Source organism: Falco biarmicus, chromosome 5 (assembly GCF_023638135.1).
Source record: "Falco biarmicus isolate bFalBia1 chromosome 5, bFalBia1.pri, whole genome shotgun sequence".
NCBI lineage: Eukaryota > Metazoa > Chordata > Aves > Falconiformes > Falconidae > Falco > Falco biarmicus.
The window spans coordinates 22,010,990-22,026,620 of record NC_079292.1 but is presented as its reverse complement, the minus strand read 5'-3'; the positions used below and the strand labels follow the sequence as shown (position 1 = coordinate 22,026,620).

Below are 15,631 nucleotides of genomic sequence, written 5' to 3'. Positions count from 1 at the left end.
TATTTTGATTCCAGACTTGTTGGCAAGTTTAGGAGAAGCAACAAAACCAGATGGAACAGTGGAGCAGATTGGACCCATTCTTGTGAAGTGGGTGAGTACATAACTTGGAGACAGCAGGCTAAAAATGAGCTTAAAGAACATTTAAACCTAGAAGCCAAAAAGCTGTGGGCTATCATGGCCTTGAGCAAAAGATTGAAACGGAAATCCTGGCTATGCTGAAAACAATGGGACTCTGTCAGCCGTAATGGGGCACGATTTCACCCTGGAGGCATACACTAATGTGACTGCAATTATTTGCTGATTTATGTTTGAAATGTCTATATCTTCTGGACTGTTTGTCGCTAATGTGATTTCAATAGTGTTATTGCTGTTAATCTCAAACACCTGAACTTCAAAGGCATTGCATGCAGGGTGCCCGTGTTCTCACAAAGGGCTAGCTACATATACAAGGTAGTTTGTTAGCTTTCTTGTACTGGGCAAAGTATCATAGTAAGGGAAATAGAACTCCCCAAGTTTGACATGAAAATGTGATCTGCTTTTCCTACATGGAATTTGACTCCTGAATATCGTTCTGTTCTGCAGTTACCACGACTCCATGCCTACAAAGGTTACTGTAGCAATCAGCTGGCAGCCAAAGCACTTTTAGATCAAAAGAAGCAGGACCGGAGAGTGCAGGACTTCCTTCAGCGCTGCCTTGAGTCTCCTTTCAGCCGCAAGCTAGACCTTTGGAGCTTCCTGGACATTCCTCGAAGTCGGCTGGTCAAATACCCGCTGCTCCTGAAAGAGATCCTGAGGCACACTCCCAAAGACCATCCCGATACCCAGATTCTGGAAGAAGCCGTAAGTAATAGTGATTTCATGATCATTGTTCTGACATAAACACATCACTCTGGAGCTCCAGAAAGCTTGCTTAAACCCTCAGCAATTCCATGGGGTGGTGTTCTTGGCAGACACAAAACTGTGACTCTTAACCCTTTGTGAAAGCAAGAGATCAGTCCACATGGATTCCATCACCTGGAGTTCTTAAATAGCACTTAAAGGGAAGATACATAAGCGAGGTCACTAAACATTTGTAAATGTTTTGGCTTATAGATATCTATAATACAAGGAGTCCTCTCTGACATCAACCTGAAGAAGGGGGAGTCAGAGTGCCAGTATTACATTGACAAGCTGGAGTACCTGGATGAGAAGCAGAAGGACCCAAGGATTGAAGGCAGCAAAGCTTTACTGTGCCATGGGGAGCTGAAGAATAAAAACGGACATGTAAGTCCCTCATATTCATGGTAATTATTTCTCAAGTTTGAAAACTGCCATCAGAGGTAGTTCAAACTGTTTGTCTGTTATAGCGGGACCAGGAGCCCTTCCATCCTTTGGGTTGGTTTAGACAATGAGCTGAATTCAAAAAGCAGAAGAGAAAGCACCTGATGGCAGTCTGCATTTCAGGGTGTAAGGAAAAGTTTCCTGCTGACAGCTTTACAATGGGCCTTCAAAAGCTGGAAAATAATTAGTGCAAAATTACTATAGAAAGTGTGCTCTGTGCCCAAGCACTCAATCAAAAGGGATTTCCTGCTGGCTGTTTACTTTCAGGTGCTCTGACATTGCCCATTATGAGCACTGGCACACAGTTCTTGCAAACAAAAGTGTTCCTGCAAAAGCCTGTTTGGCTTTGACATGAACTGCCAGAAATTTATCTCCCACTGCAGCAGTGCTGAAAGACCCTGCTGCACTCAAGGGTTTGCTGCCTTTTGTTCTGGCTTGTAGGAGTAACCTCATTTTAAACATCAAATCTTTTTCTGTTTTCTTTCTTTTTTTTTCTTGGTTGGTGGGTATTTTTGTTTAATTTGGCCATTACGCTTCTGTACACGTGAAGCATTTTGTATTGTCAGAAAGGATACTGCTTCTAATCATCCTATTCTTGGCATCTGCAAATAGTAATTCACTTTTTCAGGGTCATTAGAATAATAAACCTGTTGACATGTCTGGTCTGTGCCACCACTGCCAGAGCCCTGTGTTACTGTAACAGGAAACTGTCAGAAAGTTAATGTGGGTGAAACTTCAGATGACATGGCCTTGAATCCCAAAGAATCTGTGACCACTTTGAGTACAATGATTTGCTCATATTCAAATGTGGTTTGATTTTCAGAAACTCTACGTCTTCCTCTTCCAAGACATCCTGGTTTTGACCCGGCCAGTCACTCGCAATGAGCGTCAGGCCTACCAAGTGTACAGGCAGCCGATCCCCGTCCAGGAGCTGCTCCTTGAAGACCTGCAGGATGGCGATGTGAAAATGGGAGGATCCTTCCGAGGAGCTTTTGGCAACTCCGATAAAGGTATGGAGCAAACCAGTTCATCTGCCTGGGAATCTGTTGGTGAGGAGAGATTACACCTGGACATAGATCTCCATGGTCTGAGGTTCCTTTAGGACAGCAGACACGTGAGATGTGTTAATGTCTACCTTTAGACTGTCACTGCTGGTCTTTGCAGTTTTAGATTTGGTGGCCGTGAACTTGGACACGGTGCTTTGCAGCTCATGCCCAGATTAGAAAACATTATTTCAACGTGTCTGGACTGGGTTGTGGAGTTTGGGGTTGGGGTTTTTTGGTGGAGTTTTGAATACCTTGGACACACAACCTGAAGCAGAGCAGGGCAGTCCAGATCACTTGTCTAGCAATGGAACTTCTTAAATATTGAGCTAGGAACTGATCTGCTTTTTCCTATGTTTATCTTCAGCTAAAAATATCTTCAGAGTTCGTTTCCAAGATCCCTCCCCAGGCCAGTCCCACACACTGCAGGCCAATGATGTCTTCCATAAGCAGCAATGGGTTAATTGCATCCGAACCGCCATTGCTCCCTTCCAGCGGACCGCTGCTGCAGCAGAGCTGAAGGAGCTGCCAGAGCTGAGTGAAGAGTCGGAGGAGAATAATCCCTCTGCACCTAACATCAGAGCCCAGAAGAGGCAGTCTGGCATAACTGAGATGGAGCTAGACGACAGCACATCCGAGTGTAGCTCAGTTCTGGACTCAGAGGAAGCCAAGGGTGTGGAAACACACAGAACGCCGTCTGGGCACAGCAAAACGAGGGAGAAGCAGCTAAGCAGCAAGCAGAAAGAAACACTAGTGTAAAGAAGAGCCCAGCAACATCCTGGTGGAAGACTGTTTATTTATAAATAATGTGTACATTTTTCTTGTAATGTGAGCATGATTGGATTCACTCTACTGAACAGATTTTGTTGTTGTTGTAATGGCAGCTACTGGTATACAGTTAACACTGTTGAACTGGAGTCTGTTTTTGCAAACACAGCCACTTTGAACCTGGTTTTAATGCTGTGAGTGATTCAGAAGCCCTCATGCTTTTGCCTGCTCATGGCAGATTTGAAGAGCAAACTTTGGTTTCTGAAAGATTTCCATGTGGGGTGTTTGAGGCTGGAAAACAGTAAACCTAAAGCAGAAGTCTGGGCCATCACTGTGAGCCTGGCAGCACCACCCTTCACAGTGGGTTCAGATTGACACTGCGAGAGTCCTTTTAAAGCAGACTTGAAACCTGAATTCATTATTTTTTCTTGTCTTGTACAGCACATGTTTTGCAGCGTATGGTTGTCATAATCTGTGTGATTTGCGTTAAAAAAAGGAGGGAAAAAAAACCAGACCCCAGGTTCAACAGGTTCTCAATTAACCTACTGGAATCTTTCATCTTAGTGTGTCCTTTGTACATTCCTCACTTTCACTTTTGTAACCTGCCAGGTATTTAATTTTTTTATTAGTTGTTCTGTTTCAAGTTTGTTTGGAGTTTGTTGGGTTTTCTTTTGTTTTCTTTGGTTTTCTTTTTTTTTTTACTTTTGTATTTGTTTTCGTCGTTGTTGTTGTTGTTCAGACTTGGCATTTCCATTGAAGTACTTGATGCTTCTTACTCCGAGGTGTGCATGTATGTACTGTTTCTCACATTGCTCAACAGTTCTGCAGAGCCCAGGCAAGCCATAGTGTCTTGAGCCGGTGGCTGATGGAGACACTCGATGTACCCCGTTACGATGAGTGACATAAATGGCTTGTGTGCTCTCCGGATTGCTGAAAAAGAACTGCATTGCTAACGCATGTTGTAAAGGGTTTGGGGAGGGAAGAGGAGCAGCAGCTAGAGGGGTATAGCAGGGAGAGAAAGTAGATTTTTCTTGTTAACTGTTGCCTTTTCGAAATGAAATGCCTTCCTCAGGGAGGCAGGACTGGAGGCAACCAAGGGGTTATTGCATGTGGTAGAAAGGTAGAGAAAAGAAAGCGTTTGAAGCTGATGAGATGTAAAGACAAGAGATAGTGGTTGTATATACTCGTAATGGCAACACTGCCACGTTCTAGTGGTCCAAAGATTTGTGTGAAAGATGCCAGCTTGGTAACTGCGCCTGCAAAGTGTTGTAGGAAACAAAGCGGTGACAGCATTGAGCATATCCAACAGGTTGTTCCTGTCATGCGACTGGTGAGGACAGGGCGAGGACAGCAATCCCACAGTACCCGTCCTTGAGCATTACCTGAACTCTGTGTTGAGGAGCTGTAACTCAGGTAGAGAGGGTTACCATCTGTCACACGTTTGGCCAGTAATGCTGGAAATCGGAAGAGGGTGTACATAGACACGAACATGTGGTTCTCTGTAAATGTATTGTACAGTTTTGAGTGTCAAGTACAATTAAATTCCTGACATTGTCTGGTCTGTCTCTGCCTGAGGGGGGACATGCTCATGAAGCCGGTGCTGCTGCACGCAGCAGATGAGCACGTACCTGTGCTTCTCCAGTCCTGGCCCACTGCTGCACGCTCTGGGCATAGGGCTGTATTTGCAGGAGGAACCTGTGGTTTTATTCAAAACCCTTTTTCTGTCACGGTTCCTCCTTGCGTCGCTGTGGCTGGGCAGGACAGGAGGCAGCGGTTGCAGCTGCGTGTGCAGCGTGTGCAGCGTGGGGCCTGGCAGCCACCGCCCTTTGTGTGCAACTGGTGGTTGCTGGAAAACGGGGCACAGCTGTGTGACTCAGTGCTTGCATCACTGTGTCTGGGGAAAAAGGGAGCAGTGGTGATACTCCTTGCCCTCCTGGGGTACTTAAACCTCCTTGCTATGGAAAAGAAACCACCCCCCAGAACCAAAAGGGTCCCCGCTCAGCAAATAACTTGGAAATCTCCTAGACCGATCTTCAGAAGCAGCTGAGAGGGGAAGGGGGACTCCACTGTGCAGACTCCTGTTTGCTGGGGCAGTGGGGAGCAGCCAGTTAGCAGCAGCGTGATAAAATTGTCATGTCTCCTAAGCCCTCCCCAAAAACTGCGGCCTGACCATGTAGGGGGGTGTCTGGGCACGGCTGCAGCTCCCGGGGCGAGCAGCCCCGGCTCCACGCCAGCTCCCCCGCGCTGGCCGGGGCCCTGCTTGGGAGGGACGGCACAGCTCTGGTAGCCAGGACAGGGTTTTACAGCTGAGCTTTGACCTGTGAAGCTGAGTTTTGATCGGGAGGAGACTCAGTCCTTCGCAAGAAGGGAGAAGCTGGAAAAAGAGCTCCTGGAAAAAAAAGAAAGAAAAAAAAAAAAAAAGGCATTAGTGGGCTGCTGGGGCACATGGCTCGTCCTGAACAGAGAGGAAATCCTGCGGAGAGTCTGCTTATCCTCCGTGCGTCAGGCTGGGGCTGAGCCTTCGTCTTGTCATCCTGTAGCCAACTGCAAATTAGCCAAAAACTTGATTTCCCTTTAAAAGTAAATTCCACACACGCACTCCCGACTCCTGGTGGTTCCTATCCCCACTCTGTCCCTCCAGGAGGAATGTGCAGACCGCAGCCACCCGCCTCCTCAGTTCCCCCCTTTGCTAGACTAAACAAGCCGGGCTTTCCTGCTTACCTCCCGTGCTGAGCTCCACCGGGGCCTGGCCAGCCCTCTCCCCGCCTGTGCTGCTGAGCCAAGACCTCCCCTCCCATGTACGGGGGGACCCTGGGACACAGTGAGGTGACAAACCTGGGGGCAGAGGGGGGACCTGGGCCGGCGCCATGGCCCTGAGCCCCGCTGAGCCCCTACATCCTCACCCACCCTGGCCATAGCAGTGTCCCCGTCATGGCCGGGGAAAGGGAAGGTGTCCGTGCCTGGCGGGTGCGTGGGCACTGCCGCCTTCGGTAAGCAGCTCCTCAGCCCCATATTTACCTTGGGGGATCCACCCAGCTCAGGCGCTATCAGAGCCAACACCGCCCCAGTTTACAGGTGAGACCTTCCCAGAGTCGGGGTCAGAGCAGGGCACATCCCTCTCCCAAGCATCTCCCCAGCACCCTGATCCCAGCCTCCCTCCTCCGCCACGGTGACATCTGGCAGTCCAAAAGTGGGACCCGGGTGCCTTTGCTTGGGCTAAGAAAAGCCTGACTTTAGAGCTGCCCTGCAGACCCTGCAGCTCACCCCCAGCTTTGGAAACCTATGCTGAACTGTGTCTAAAACAAACCACTAGCCACCGGAGCCCGTATTTCACACACAGCGGCCACTAGCCCCAGGAGAGCCCTGCAGCCATTGCGGGATCATGCATAGGCTCAGCCTTTCCAAAATCCCGCTTTCCACATTAAACCTCGATGCAATTTATGCCTGGCTTCGCGGAGGTTCCCCCCCATCCCCCCAGACGCTTGTGGGACCAGGCGGCCTCAGCACATCTGGGCTCGTGCGGGGGCACGGGGCCCCACGGAGGTTTCCCTGTCGGAGCTGTTTCCCACTCCACCTCCAGCTTTCTCTTTTTCCACAAATTCATCAGCCTCGCTCCCCCCTCCCTGCCACCGCCTTGTCTGCAAATGCAAACCCAGACGTCGCGGCACACATCTGCACACATCTGGGCTTGCCTTACGAGCTGCGCAGGCTCGGGATAATCCAGCTGGGTGCTTTTAACCATCTGGTTTGGGTTTGATTTTTTTTTTTTTTTTAACCGTTACCTGGATCAGACTGCTCAAAGCCAGACGCTGAGGTTGAGCGGGCAATGCCACCTGGAAAATGCCATGTGAGGCTTTAACTTGGCTGCTTGCACCTTTCTTCATCAAAGTATCAACCCCTCCAGCTCTGGTTGGAGACATCTGAGGAAAATCAGCTGCCAAAATACCCATGAGCCAGTGGCTGCGTGGTGGCCTCGCCGCTTTCCTGTCCTACCCCACAGCCCGTCTCGGATGCCATAAATAGGACTCGGCCATAAACTGCGGGATTTTATGGGCCAGTAGGAAGTTTTATTAGGTTAATTATCCTGCTGTGCTAATGAGAGCATAGTTAAACACAGTCAGAATCAAGAGCTGGCTTGACCTTCTCCCAACGGCTGCTGTAAATGTGGGAGGGAGTGGGTGCTAGTCGTGGAGATGTGATGGGGAGGTGCTGGGTGCTGGCAATGGGTACTGGAGATGGAGAGGCGATGGGGAAGCAAAACTCCCAGCAGCTTCCAGCTTCACTTGGCACCAAGGGACACTCAGGACAGAGCAACATCTTCATCCTTAGCAAAGTGACCCAGGGTGCCCCCACGCAGCCCACTCTCACTTTGGAGCTCAAACAACCCCTCCTGTAGCTTGAACAAACACTTTAATCCTCCCAGGCTTTGAAAACACCCAGTTATCTGTTGGTGTTTGCTTCTCCCAGCTGGGTTTGAGCCAGCTCCCCCTCATCTTGGTTCCTTGCTTGGCTGCCCAGGGCTCTTTCACAGCAATTTTCATTCGATCTTATTAAATCTGGAGCAGAACAGCAAGCGTGGGCAATTAGACAGACAATTAGGGAGTAGCTCGTTGCACAAGAAGAACTGCCAAGACCTCCCCTCCCCGAAACGCACTCGCAGGGCGAGTGGTGCTGTGCCTCTTGCCAGACAGGTTCCCGGCAGAGCTTGGCCGATTCCTCCCTGCAACTGCAGTGTTTCACATGCCCAGAGTTTTTTCCAGCTGAGGTTTTCCTCAAGACAGTGATCCCCTCCCAGACTTTGTCCCACCTGGAGTCCCCCTTTCCCATGTGTTCCTCAGTAGTCCCACGGGTTGCCTTCTGTTTTGTGGCCTTCCCTCCAAATCTCACAGCTCTGATTCCTCACTGGATTAAACTGGGGTAAACTGGGGCCATTTTCCTCTAGTTAAGAAAGGAAAACTATCTTTGGCTGTGGAGCCTGGTCATCTGCTCCATTAGCTCCTTGGCCTAGCTGATGAAGGTCACTTTACCATTATGGGCACATAGGAAAGAGGGACGGATGGTTGGAGGGACAGGTAGATGGATGTAAATCCATGGATGGATGGACAGATGCATGGACAGATGGTTGGAGAGATGGATGGATGGATAGTTGGAAGGATGGATGATTGGGTGACTGGATGTGTGGGTGGATGAACAGATGGATGGATGATAATGTATGCACATATGGATGGATATGATGGATGGGATGGATGGTTGGTAATGTGGTTAGGTGTACGGATGGACACGCAGATGGATGGTTAGGTGGCTGGATGGACAGCTGGGTAGATGGATACATGGATGGATAAATAGATGAATGGATGGAAGGTAGTGAGAATAGATGGATGGACAATAGGATGGATGGACAGTTGGACAGAGAAATAACCCTCATCGCCATTTGTCTCTGAGCTCTCCTCTACTCCAAGCTGTAAGAGATGAGTAAAAATGAAAGCAGGCCATTACAACATGGTTAACCCTCACTCAGCCCTGGCATTTACCCCTGACTAACCGGGGCAGGACTCATGGCGCTGCTCACCTGATGTATCACCACATCAGCTGCCCCAGGGGCTGCGGGGCCATTCTCAGGGAGCCCGGAAGAGGCGTCACGGGCTGATTCAGGTCTCCATCAGCACAGAGCACGTCAGCTCCGGGAAGCCAGGCTCTGCCTGGACCTGCACAAGGGAACCCTCCCTCAACGGGTTTGTCATGCTGCCAACATCCTTGTGGTGGCCTTGGGGCTAGGGAGACCCCTCTCAACCCCTCCGTGCAGGGCTGGAGGCCTTTGAAAACTCCAGACCTCACCAAAATTGCCTTAAAATAGCCAATAATAGTGTGTATCACACACACACACACCCCATACCACAAGCACCCTGCCTCTCCCCGAAACCACCGCTTTGCTGCAAGCCACAACACATATATTTTAATTAGGGGGTTTGTTAGGAGCCAGCTGTGCGAAATGCCACCAGCAGAGCAAGCGGGATGGCAGCCAGGGTAGCCAAGGGGGCTGGTGGTCACCCTGCTCCAGCACTCCAAAATTCCTCTGCCTGTTCCACTGGGGTCCAGCTGAACCCTTCCTGCAGACCCCATGGTTCAGCCTCTCCCATGTGCCCCAGCTCCTGCCTCCTCCTCCTCCTCCTCATCCGGGGAGAGGCAGGCTGGAGGGAGGAGGCCCCATCTGCGCCTCCCTGCTGGCGCCCAGCGTGCTGGAGCAGAGCCGCTTACGAACGGGGAGCGCCATGGCTGAGCGGCTGTCGGAGGAGCAGATCGCTGAATTCAAGGAAGCTTTTTCCCTTTTTGACCGGGATGGAGATGGTTGCATTACCACAAAGGAGTTGGGCACCGTCATGCGCTCGCTGGGGCAGAACCCCACCGAAGCAGAGTTGCAGGACATGGTGGGGGAGGTGGATGCTGATGGCAGCGGCACCATTGACTTCCCTGAATTCCTCTCGTTGATGGCAAGGAAGATGAGGGACACAGACAGCGAGGAGGAGATCCGTGAGGCTTTCCGCGTCTTTGACAAGGATGGCAATGGCTACATCAGTGCGGCGGAGCTGCGGCATGTCATGACCAACCTGGGTGAGAAGTTGACGGACGAGGAGGTGGACGAGATGATCAAGGAGGCTGACTGCAACAACGATGGGCAGGTCAACTACGAGGAGTTTGTGAGGATGATGACGGAGAAGTGAGCCCCTCACCACCCACCTCCAATCCCATCCCACAGGTAACTCTCTGAGATGCGGCTTTGCACCCAACCCAGCACCCATGGAAAGTCCTGAACCAAGGGGTCCAGCCCACCCATTACAATGGCCAGCCCAGATCTTGCATCTCCCCCTACCTGACCACCTTCTGCCTGGCAACTCATGCCGGCAGTTGGAAAAATAGATGTTCATGGTGTTTTTTTTAATTTTTACTTCATTTTTTCCATAGGAAACAGAGGTTGTGGTGGCTTCCCAGCCCCTCCACCCCCTATCACCTTCTCTCTGCTATCCAGGGCTGGAAAATTCTCTTTTATGCCAGCCAGAGCGTCACCAGCCAGCACCTGCATTGGATGCAGGCATCCCACCTAGCAGGATGGGGCTCAGGGTGCAGATGGAGATGGGGGGTCCCTCCCCCGTGCTCCCCACGAGACACATCTCTCATGTCCGTAGAGGTTCCGGTGGCCACCGTGCATCCCCCAACACTGTGACAAGTCCAATAAAGAAATGTCCCCCCCACATCCTGGAGGCTGCCAGTTCTTCATTCGGCTACTCTTTGGGGTCCCTGCTAAAAACCATCTCCCTCAAGTCACTGACACCAGTGCATCCCAGCCAGGGTCAAGCCCACATCCTCTTCCCCCCCCATCCTTTTCCCCTACAAGCTGGAAAGATGCCCCTCGTGGGTGCTGGGCATCCTCCAGCTGCAGCACCCTGGGTTGTGGCCATCCCCACCCCAAAACCCCATTGCTTTTGGGGTCTGATGTCTGCACTCCCAATTATTGCGGGCCCTTTTCTCTCCCACAAGGTAAGAGGAGAGTTGGCAGCTGGATTTGGCCTTAATCCCCATCCCAAAGATAAGTAAAGCAAGATTCACCTTTCCTGACCGTAATACACCCCGTAATGCTCCCCTGACTCAGTTTCCCCACAAAGAGGGTGAAACCCAATTGCAGCAGCCCTCCCACCCCAAGCTGGGGTGATTTCCCTACATGGATGGATTTGAAGGAAAATTAATTGTAATGAATCTTATTAATGCTCAGTCACTAATGAGCAAATGGGGAGCTGGTGTGAGTGGGGCATAGCTGTTTCATGGGGGACATCATGGTTCCAGGTATGTTCAAGCCACCATGAGGACTTCAGCTCCCACCTCCAGCCCATCCCTGAGGCCAGGATCTTTGGCAACCCCAGTTGTTTTCCCGGTGCTGGGAAAACTGGGCAGGTGCCTGCATGCCAGCCGGCGGGGCTGAGTGCGCCCACGCTGGCTTCACCCCAGGCACAGCACCCAGCCCAGCACCCAGTGCCCTCCCCACGCTGCCCTCCTGCCTGCACACCCAACCTGCCCGCAGCGCGGCGGGGGGTGAGCGTGGGGCAAAGTCCAGCAAGAAAAAAGCCCCAAACCCAGCAAAATCAAGACCAGTGAAGCGGTCACACCAGGCTATTGTACCCGAGTGGCTAAAATTAGACTTTCCTGAAAACATGATTATTTATTAATGCCATGTTTCAGTGCAAAACCATACCCTGTATTTTTAGGCTTGACCTTTTCTCCTTCTATTCTGGGGTTGTTTAATTACCGGAGTATTTTTTCACGCCACTTACCCGAAGCTGGTTTTTCTTAACAACGGTCTTTAACAGGAGGCTGAATCCTGGCCAGAAACGCCAGCCCTGCAGCCCCATGAGCAGCGGCACCAGCCCAGAGAAGAACGTGTATTTGTGTTTTTGCACTAGAGAGATTTGCCTGTTTCTCCCCAGCTTTGATGCTCAGGAGCATGGTGGGAAGGTTTCCACTGGCATTGCTTGGGATGGACAGACAGACAGATGGGAGGGTCCTGCTTGCTTCGGGATTTCCAGGGGAGGGGATTTCGCTTCCCAAATCCAGTTTTCCAGGCCCAGATTGCTGATGGAGTGTGCAGGATCCAGCCTGGCACTCACACATTGCCTCCTGCCACACGGGGCAGATCCATGACTCACAGGGCGGTTTGAAGCAGGCTTTAGTTAATGGTTAAATTAATTGACTGAGTACTCGGTGCCTGGGAGGCTGGGGGGGTCCATGCAGGGTGGAAGGTGGGGGTATGGGGTGGTAATGGAGAGACTGGCCATTTCCACCCCAAAACCTGGTCAAGATGGTCACCTGCACCTGGGGATGGAGACTGTAGGGTGGGACCTGGGGCAGGCGTCACCTGGGATGGGTGCTGGGGGATCATCTAGGTCAGGACCTGGGGGATCCCCTGGGATAAGACCTGGGGTATCAGCTAAGAGGAGACCTGGAGGGGGGTCATCTGGCATGCAATATGGGGGACCATCTAGGATGGGGATTGGGGGATTATCTCAGATGAGTCCTGGGAGATTCCTTGGAATAAGACCTGGGGGATTATCTAAAACAGAACCTGGGATGTGGTCACCTGGGATGACACACCGGGGATCACTTAGGATGGGGCTTGGAGCATCCTTCGAGTAATTGGACCTGGGGGATCCCCCAGGATGGGACCTGGGGGATCACCGAGGATGGAATCTGGGAGGTCATCTAAGATGGGACCTGAGGCGTGGCCACATGGGGTAGCAGAGAGATCACTTAGAATGGACAATGGGGATCACCTGGAGAGGGACATCAGGTTTCATCTAGGCTGGGACATGGGGATCAAGTAGAATAGAACACGGAGGATCCTGCCAGATGGGGTGTTGGGGTATCTCTTGGGATGGGACTTGTGGGGATCTCTTGGATCCAGACTGTAGCAGCTAATCCCACCTCCACTGCTGGCAAACAGTCTTCTACCACCTTTCCATATGTGGCACCTCCAGCCTTTCCAACCAAAAAGCCAAGGGCTCCAGCACCACTCAAAGGCAGGGGCCCAGCCATACCCCTGCATTGCTCCCCTTTCGCTGCTCACAGTTCTGCTTCACCTGGGCACAGGCTTTCTCTAAACTGATGCTTTTTAGGAGAAAAGCAGCTCATGAACCCCCCAGCATCACACACCATGGGGGACTGGAGATGCTTCTGCTACACTGCTGCTGAATCAGTCACAACTTTTCCCCATTCCCTTTTATTTTAGCAAAACAAGACATTTTAATAACATTTCAACAACCGAGCTTTAAAAACACATTAATTAAACATTGGGGAAACAATGCTGAGACCCCCCAAGAAGGACCAAGGAGCTTTTCTGAGCCCTCCCAAAGGACACTGAAAAGAAGGGCAGGGTTTTTTCCCCATTTCCCCCACTTTTATCCCCATCCTGCAGCTCCCTGCCTGCCCCCCCCTCCCCCCACACCCCAAGGACCGTGGTTCCCTGCCTCCTCCCAGCAATAACTGTGCCCTTAAGCAAACATGACGTGTTGCCTGGGAAATGTTCCTGCCTGTGGGAAGAGGAGGCCCCTCAACACCCGGCTGCCATAAAAAAAATGGGGAATAAAGGATTTCTGAAGTGGGGTTGATCCCGGTTGGTGGGCCGAGGGGCTAGGGGATGCTGCAGAGGAGAGCTTGGTTGGGCTGCAGCAAGCCAGGTTCTGTACAGGGGAATAAATAACTAAACAAAGGCCAAAAACTGCTTTGCAAATATGCCTTTCTGTTATTTAGATTGGTGGAAAACTGTTGCATTTCTCAGGGGTGTTTTTTAATCTATTTTAAAGTGCTTTTTTCTCACTGATTTTCCAATTTCAGGTTATTTGTGAAAGGAGAAATTACTGTCTGTGGGAGAAATTAAAACAAAACAACGCAAATTGCCCCATGACCACCAGGCATTGGGCATGGGACGTTATGGGCAATGGTGCCTGGGGATGTCCATGATGATTCTGAATGGAGCAGTTTGGTGCCAGATCCAGTGCTGAGCCCAAGGTTGCACCAGATGGTGCATTGTTTTGGGGCAAAGTGCCTGATTTTGGGGACTGGAGCAGTTGGGTTTATCCCCCCCTTTTTTTTTGGGGGGGGGGGGGGGCGGCATTAGCCCCTCTGTCTCACTCTGGGTACCACCATGATGCAGATGCCCAACAGCATGCAAGGCATGGAGCTGCTTTGCATGACATAAGTTTCCTTGGACTCAGCTCACAGACTGGCCAAAATGGCATCAGCCTCCTGGCTGCACCTTCCAGGGCATCCAGTGAGGGGGCTTGGGGGGCTGCATTAGTGAAATGCATGTGGGAATTAGTGAAATAAAAGTGGGGAAAGGCTCTGGCCCCATAATTCTGCACTGAATCCCATGGGATCTGCACCAAATCTGCAAGTAGGACAAGGAGAGGGGACAAGTGGTACCAGGAGAGCAACAGGATCAGGAGAGGGAAACAAATCAGACCAGGAGCTGAGGACAAGAAGAACCAGAAAAGGGGGAAAATGCAACCAAAAGACAGAACAAACAGGACCAGGAGATGGGGACAAGTGTGACCAGGAGAAAGAAAGTGGGATGTGGAGACAAGGGCAAGTGGAACCAAGAGAAGGAAACAAGTTGGACCAGGAGAAGGGACTGGTGGGACCAGGAGACAAGTGGGACAAGAAGAGGGGACCAGAACCACCAGAAGATGGGGACAAGTATGACCAGGACAGGGGACCCCATGGTATGCCAGGTATTTGTTGGGGCATGAGGTGAGCGAAGATGCCCTGTGCCCCACTGCAAGGAGGGGGAGACCTCCCCAGCCCCTCCATCTCCTTCCCCCAGCATTCCAAGGCTCAACGTAAAGCCCCAAGACTTTTGTGAAGATGCTCAGGACTCCTCACAAGGACGCAGGGAGTCCCCAGCTGCCACTGCATTTCACAAAGCTCCTCTCCTCCCTTCCACTGCTGAGGAGTTTCCCAAGTTCAAGTTACCAAAATAAGCCCCTGGTCTCAGCCTGGGAGTGTTTTGAGTGTGAAATGCAACCAGCGCCAGCCCCTGGGCACTCGACGATGGCTGGGTTTCCAGCATTGCAGAGTGGGCAGATGTGGCTCCATCCCAGCCAGCTGGCAGGGGATTAAATCAGACAAGGTCTTTGCAGGCGCCAGGAGGGTTTCCTGGATGTCTGAAGGGACCCTGAGTCCCCCAGGAATCCAGTGAGGACCTGCAGCAGCCATAGGGTGGCCAAAGTGGTGACCATCAACCTTCAAGGGATGTAGTCTACCACTGGCACCATGGGATTTGGCTCTCTCTACCCAAAAAGTCATGCAGCCCTGCAAGGGTTAACTGCAGTGGCTGTGATCAGAGCTGCTTCATTTTCCATCCCTGCAGCACAGGAGCCCTGTTTTAATGGGAAATTAATAGCGCCATGACCTCAGCCACCACGCACGCGGCCCCGCTGGCCGGCGTGCCGGCAGCCCCACGTAATCACAACCCACCGTATCCCAGCTGGAGATTTTGGGGCCTTCTGCTTCTTTTCTACCGCCAGGATAGGCAGAAGGATGGTTCTGTAGCTCTATAAATCACCCCCAGCAATGAACAAACAGTTAAAAAAACACATCCCCAGTCTTCACAGCTTTAGAGCTCAGCACCTTCCCCTCTTTATAGCTTAAAAAAGAACACCTTCATTTCCCACTTTGGTCCATACTAGCCCCAAATCAGCCCTCACAAGAAGCGATTAAGAAAAAAAAAAAGAGCCCAGGCAAAGCTGAAAGGAAGAAACAACAGCTGTGCAGCACCTCCATCTCAATTTCTTGCCCTATTTTCATCCCATCCAGGGAGGCACAACCTGCCCTGTGCCCCTCCTTTCCCCCAGCTGAGCTGGGTTTGCAGGTCTTTCCCTCAATTACTGTTTTTCTCCTTAAAAACGCACACACCCCTGAGCCAAAATCAGAGGTTTTTTTTTTTTTTTTACTGACAG

At 51.2% G+C, this 15,631-nt stretch overlaps 2 protein-coding genes across 6 annotated transcripts in view; both read left to right on the top strand.

Moving 5' to 3' along the window:
- NET1 (neuroepithelial cell transforming 1) overlaps positions 1-4,687 on the top strand; it is a 54,051-nt gene extending 49,364 nt beyond the window's left edge. For all 5 annotated transcript variants that reach the window (XM_056340901.1, XM_056340904.1, XM_056340902.1 and 2 more), the window contains 5 exons: positions 15-91; positions 583-840; positions 1,093-1,263; positions 2,144-2,330; positions 2,731-4,687. In XM_056340901.1, the coding sequence (XP_056196876.1) occupies positions 15-91; positions 583-840; positions 1,093-1,263; positions 2,144-2,330; positions 2,731-3,122 (1,085 nt within the window). In that variant the 3' untranslated portion in view covers positions 3,123-4,687. The remainder of the gene's footprint in view (positions 1-14; positions 92-582; positions 841-1,092; positions 1,264-2,143; positions 2,331-2,730) is intronic.
- A 4,580-nt stretch (positions 4,688-9,267) lies between these two features.
- On the top strand, positions 9,268-9,886 carry LOC130150249 (calmodulin, striated muscle). Its single transcript, XM_056340971.1, has one exon. The coding sequence runs from the start codon at positions 9,401-9,403 to the stop codon at positions 9,848-9,850; it is 450 nt and encodes a 149-aa protein (XP_056196946.1). The 5' UTR covers positions 9,268-9,400; the 3' UTR covers positions 9,851-9,886.
- The last annotated feature ends 5,745 nt before the right edge of the window (positions 9,887-15,631 follow it).

Bases quoted from the DNA above. Each gene is read 5' to 3' on its own strand.
- LOC130150249 (XM_056340971.1), top strand. From the start codon at position 9,401: ATGGCTGAGCGGCTGTCGGAGGAGCAGATCGCTGAATTCAAGGAAGCT.